Raw genomic sequence first — 6,388 nt, 5'->3', positions numbered from 1 at the left:
TCGGTGTAAATTTCAAATGCACCTCATTCATTCTTTAAACTCAAGACGCTTTTCAAAACATGTTGCTAATTTAATTACGGAGGAAATTTGTAGAGAATAAAATATAATTTGTTAGGTTTATTTAGATTTGACTATATATAATAATATACCATGAGGGTTTCTTATTTGTTTTTTGTTTTGTTTTATAAATTTGTTTAATTAAAACATTCTTGATTACACCGAGCTTGTTACTGTCACGCACTATGAAACTTTGGGCGATCTGACGTCATCACAGCCGAAGCACATGTCTAGTCTGCAAAACACCCCACGAAAATGGACCAATTGGTGGGCAGGAAGAGTTTTTGGGGGCGCGACCTTTAAAATCGGCCTATCCGGAAAGAAAAATTCCATCGATATAGCCGAAATTCGACTTAAACAAACAATTTACACAGTAATACATAGGAAAGAATTGGGACTTTTTCAAAAATTCGGCTGACGCGAATTTTCGACTTAAACAGAGTCGACTTTGGCGGACTCGACTGTATATATATATATATATATTTATAGATACAGGTTTTTTTGTCATATACCTGTGTGTATATATAATTTTGAGTTGCTGCATTTTGAGTATATACAACTGAAAAAGGAGTTTATCTTTTCATATGTATATATAATTGTATAAATTATAAACAGTAAAAAGTCTGCAGGTGTGAAAAAATTGCTCCAACTGGGATTCAAACGCAGGACCTTCTGCTGTCTATGCAGATGGCTTAACCAAATAAGCCATTGAGACTTTTGTTGGACATTCAAATCCAATTGGAAGGGAATATAACTCTAGTATTTGATGCACACACCTTAAATATAGATACACAACAGATCTCTGAAGAGATACTGTCTTTTTTTTTGATAAACTAAAGTCATCTTGCAGTGATGCTTTATACTTTTATCTAGTGTCGGACCATCAAGCCAAGCAAGGTATGCAGTACATACCATGCTAAAACAAAAAAAAATACAAAATTATTGTGCCTTTTCTCCATTTTTATTTAACATTCCTTAGCTACAATCTTCTATGGCAGCCTTAATTTTTGAGTAGATGGCTACAGTTCATTAGAATAGCTAAGTGAATATTGTTAATTTTTTTTTGGTTTTTTTTTGGCCTACTTTGCCTTGATTTCTAGAATAATCTAAATTACTTCAGCCTTTCGCATCGTCCTCTCGCCTGCTATGAATTTCCGCATGGCTGGTTTTCAATATCAGCCTATCTCTTGTTTCAGTGAGGCAGTGGAAGTGAGAGCATACCCTACAATGGTAAAACTTCCTATTCGGCAAAACGCATGGTGGCGTTAGAATTGCAAATTTAACACTGGAGTGGAAGCACTGCTTCCAAGAGTATGTGCATGGTCCTCTTCTCATTGCTCACTTTCCTCTGTAACCATAAGGACCTCCGCTGTCAATCATGTTATTTGTATTACTAGACATTCTGTGATCTCAATGATTAAAGTTAACATAAATTTGCACACATACGACCAGCGTAGAAGGAAATTGTATTATTTATTTGTTAAATGTACAGGAATAGGAATTCTTTTAAAGAAACCATGCTTCCATCAAATTATATTCCAGTTTTAACCAATATAATGATAATTTTAATGATAATGATTTTAATTGTAATAATAATATTTTATTTAGGCGCTTTACAAATAATTATTTTGATGTTTTTGTTACATCTGTTTCATCGGTTCCCAGACAGATGGGCTTTGCCCTCATTAAGAAATTCTACCAGGTACTGCTGAGTTGTTTTGTATTTTTGTATTTTTATGTTCATTTTAGTAAATTTGAATGGTAAAATAAATTATATGATATGATAAGACAACCATACAGGTATAAGAAAGAATATACATTTGTAAAACGCAGTCTTTGTAGGCTAACAAACATTTTCCACTAGCATACCCTGCAGTTCACCCTACGGTCCGCCAAGCAGATCTAACAAAAAATTAATCAGTCACTATGTCATCAAATCTAAACTCTATACTATAGGTTATTCACCTTTATTTCTGTTACTATATTTGGATTTTAGGATGTGGAGGAGCCTTTGGAGAGACTCCAACGGAGGGCTCGTTTTCGTCACCAAACTATGATAGTGATTACCCACCAGACATAACCTGTGTATGGAATTTTACTGTTCCTGCGGGAATGAGGGTTGTTTTCAATATTCAAACTTTCGACGTGGAGGCTCCTACCAGTGGCAATTCTTGTACTGATCAAAATTCCGACTATATTGAGGTAATGTATATTGCTTGTTATTATAGATCAGTTTTTAATGTTTGATATGTATATTTTGTGATCTTTGCTGTCCTAATACCAGTAATGGTTTGTGAATTACAAAAAAATAACTTAATACGGTCAAATGAAATTGACTTAAATAGTTATATAAAATGAAACTGTCTAATACATACATGAGTATAATTGACTATTATATATGTAATGTAAATTAGTGTAGTTTGATGTATACAGCGCTTTATACCGGAGTCCCTAAGCTCTTGAGGTGTGGACTTTCTTCTCCCCTAAGGGTCTCTTTTTCCGAGGTACCCTGTAAACCGGTAACAGCTATCTCTAGTCTGCCCACAACAGCGGCTGCATGAACCAGTACACTGGGGTGAAAAATGGGTCCATATTTTTCATATTTAGCCTAAAATGGGTAAAATGTTAAGAAAATGGGTCCACATTATTTGAATTTATGCATAAAGTGGGACCACCCTGATATTGTCCTGCACTGTTTGAAAATCCTGGCTATAGCATTGCTTACCAACCGCAGTTGTTATGTCCCTGTCGATGACTTATTCACTACATACATTAAGGTATGGTATACCACAGGGTTCTGTTGTTGGACCTTTACTGTTCAGCCTTTATATTTCCCCACTTGGTGGAATCACCAAACGTCACAACATTAATTATCACTTCTATGCTGATGATCTCCAGCTCTACTTAGATTTCGACCCGTCTGACCCCTTATTTTTTCATCTTGCTCTTGATAAATTTAAGTTCTGTATTGTTGACATAATGCAATTGATGGCTCAGAATAAGCTAAGGTTTAACAACAGTAAAACTGAGTTCCTTATATTTGCTTCTAAGAGGCACCTTGAGGGTCCCAATTGATCAGCTCAGGCTGGATGGACCACCCTCACAAAATATTGTTGAAATAAAATAAAATAAAATAAAACCGGATTATGTCAAATTTGCTTCATTGTCCATAGGAGATTTTGATGTTTCTCCTTCTACCTCTGTCCGTAACCTTGGAGTCACCTTTGATTCTTTGATGTCACTTTCTGATCAAGTCCAGTCTGTTTGTTGATCTGTAAAGTTCCACATTCGTAACTTGTGTAGGATCCATAAATTTATTAATCAGGAGACTTGCCTTGCAGCCATTCGTGCACTTGTGCTGTCAAGAATTGACTACTGCAACTCATTGTATACTGAGCTTACAACAACTGATGCTAAAAAATTACAGAGACTGCAGAATTCAGCTGTTTGTCTGATTTATAACATCAGGTCTCCCCAGACCCATACTTCTATTCTTCTACAGGAACTCCACTGATTGCCATTTAAGCAAAGGGTTATCTTTGAAGTTGTTGTTACTATTGCCAAAATATCGGCGCTGTTGTTACTATTGCCAATATATCGGCGCTGGTTCAAAATGACACGCTCGCCTATGGTTCTGATGGGAGAAGTCTTCTCGGATAAGGACTATAAACCGTAGGCCCAGTGTATACGATGGATCGTGTGCACTATTAAAAAAAAAACAGTACATCATTCAAGATGAGTAGGAGGATACTCCGGTGTACTGGAACAGACAGCCCCTGTGGTGGCCGATGATAATTGCTGGTACCGGTTTACCGGGTAGCACAGACACGAAGGGATCCTTAGGGGCGAAGAAAGTCATTGATCGAGTTCCTACACTTATATTAGATGGATACAGCGCTATATAAAACTACATTATTACAAGTGAAATGACCACGACCATTAAATACAAAGAAACATGAGAATCATATGACATCAGAATCTTGTTTGTCTTATTTAATATTAAAGTAAATGAAATTGGCTGATTTATTATTTTCTTTAATGTGTGTTTATCTTATTTTGACAGATTACCGACTCAGGGTCTGATGCTTCTCCTCTTCGTTTATGTATAATTCCAGCCTTCCCTGCTACATTCACCAGTGCTGCAGATGGTTCAGATTTTTCACAGTTCACCTTCAGAAGTAATTCTGCAGTTCAGGGAACAGGATTCTTTGTAACCTATGATTATAAAATTTAATTTATAATTAAATGAATGAAAATAATATTAACTCATTGGCTGTTAGCACAGAATTGTATAATAGTTAAAATAGCTGGATTTTTATATCAGTTATTAATATCAAATTAATCAACATTCAATATTTTTCATATCTAATCAATATGAAATACATGATTTCAGTGTCAAATAATCGATATCTGTATCAATAATTGAATTCAGTAGTAACGTAATAATGTCATGAAATTTTTGCTGATCAATGAGGCCTTTATATATTACATTGTTTTGAGTTTTTATATCAAAATATTAATCAAACCCTAATTATACCAGACCACCCGGGTTTGGATCTGTTATTTCATTTGTGTTAATCTGCATAAAAATTACTTTGTATTTGTCAGTTTGAATAACGTTATTTCATATGTATTTTATATCCTGTATTAATTGGCATAATATTTCACTTTTGTAAATTTGCATAATATTATTGCATGTTTTTTCTAATATGTTTATTTATTATAATGTCATTTCACATGTGTAATGTTATTTAATGTGTATAATTTATTTTGTATATGTTAATTTGCATAACATTAATTCACATTTTCTTTATTTTTATTATATTACTTCCCAAGAATTAATGTATTATTTCACAAGTATACATTTACATAATTCATAATTTCAGATATGCTGATTTGTAAAATATTTAACAAAAGTGTTCAGTGTTCATCTAAATAATATTTTTTGGATGTTCATTTGTATAGTATTATTTCACAATATGATGTTAGATGTGTTTACACTATGCAAGTGGAGAAAACCCATAAATTTACATCAACTGATACATTAAACAATCTAGACTATTATCATGCTCAGAAAGTGAGGAGTAAAAGAAATAGTGTTAGGCCTAAATACATTTCTATGCTAGATCAATGAGATTTGCATCATCTGAATGAAACAACTTGTTCCTATTTAATCATTATTGTGTTGGAAATACATTATACAGTTAATTTTTATGGAAGTAATTTTACTGAAAATTTGTTAATAGTGTAGTACAATTAAATGTCTGTACTGTAATTATAATTATGATATTTTAATTAATTAACTATTTAAGCATTACTAAGGTACAGTATATGATTAAATTGTATTTTTCCATATTTTCAAAAACAATCCTTAAGACAATACTATAATCATAGACATGTTGTAGATTAGAAAGTGTTATATAGCAAAGGCACTTGTGTAGCTTATTGTATACTACTTATTCCATTTGTATTCTTTACCAACTTGTACACTCTTTTGATCTGGTATTTTATTAACACTTAGTAGTTTTAAGGACTAAGGTGTCATTGGCAACAAAACAAGGGTCTTATTGTACAAACCTATCATTTTATTTACTTATTTTAAAATTGTATATAATAACATACCCATCGTATTTTTATTCCTAAATCAGTTTTATGCATCATGCATAATGATTGAAAAATATTTTTATACATTTTCACAAAAAATGTCAGCATTTTTTAACAATTGATGTATGTTACTATTGTTAATTCATTATATATATATATATATATATAATATATAACATTTTGAGCTTATTTACAGGAGGTATTTTATAGTACCTAATTTCATAGAGATAATATTAACTTGTAGATCAGATCTTTCCTATGTACTGTATATTTTGCTGCTGTAGTTAAGTGGGTATTTGTTGATCTCAAATTTTACAATAAATATTGGAAGGGAATTTTATGTGATTTATTTAGTTAGTCATCCTTCATTAACATTTTCACTCACAGTACACTCACTCAAGTGAAAGCAAAGCTGTTTAACAATTTTGAAGGAGGCCATGAGTTAAGTCCAGCTGGGAAGATCTGGCAGTATTATTTAGGACAATTTAGGATGTTTAGATTTTAGAATGTATTATGCCCATTTTTTTTTTAAAGAAAATTAAACACAAACACTTTTCCCTTTTTAGACCAACAAGTTGTGGGTGACAGGGGTTGGCCTGTGATATTGGTAATTAACTACCTGCTCAGTGGTAGCGCCAAGATTTGTGTGGTATCTGATGCCTTTTACGGGGTGTGTTAGTGGGCGTAGCCAGGCTTCGCTCAGAATCTCAGAAGGGGTCGATGCAAG

The 6,388-nt window shown here is 33.0% G+C and overlaps 1 protein-coding gene across 1 annotated transcript in view; it reads left to right on the top strand.

Annotated features, from left to right (window-relative positions):
* The window catches only part of LOC117124937, a 72,829-nt gene extending 66,823 nt beyond the window's left edge, over positions 1–6,006 (top strand). The window contains exons 55-56 of the mRNA XM_033271275.1: positions 2,054–2,259; positions 4,121–6,006. Coding sequence (XP_033127166.1) covers positions 2,054–2,259; positions 4,121–4,291 — 377 coding nt within the window. The 3' untranslated portion in view covers positions 4,292–6,006. The remainder of the gene's footprint in view (positions 1–2,053; positions 2,260–4,120) is intronic.
* Positions 6,007–6,388: the final 382 nt, after the last annotated feature.

Source organism: Anneissia japonica, unplaced genomic scaffold (assembly GCF_011630105.1).
Source record: "Anneissia japonica isolate Jap-2015-1 unplaced genomic scaffold, ASM1163010v1 scaffold8236_len642391_cov169, whole genome shotgun sequence".
Classification (NCBI taxonomy): domain Eukaryota; kingdom Metazoa; phylum Echinodermata; class Crinoidea; order Comatulida; family Comatulidae; genus Anneissia; species Anneissia japonica.
This window is presented reverse-complemented; position numbering and strand designations above follow the sequence as displayed.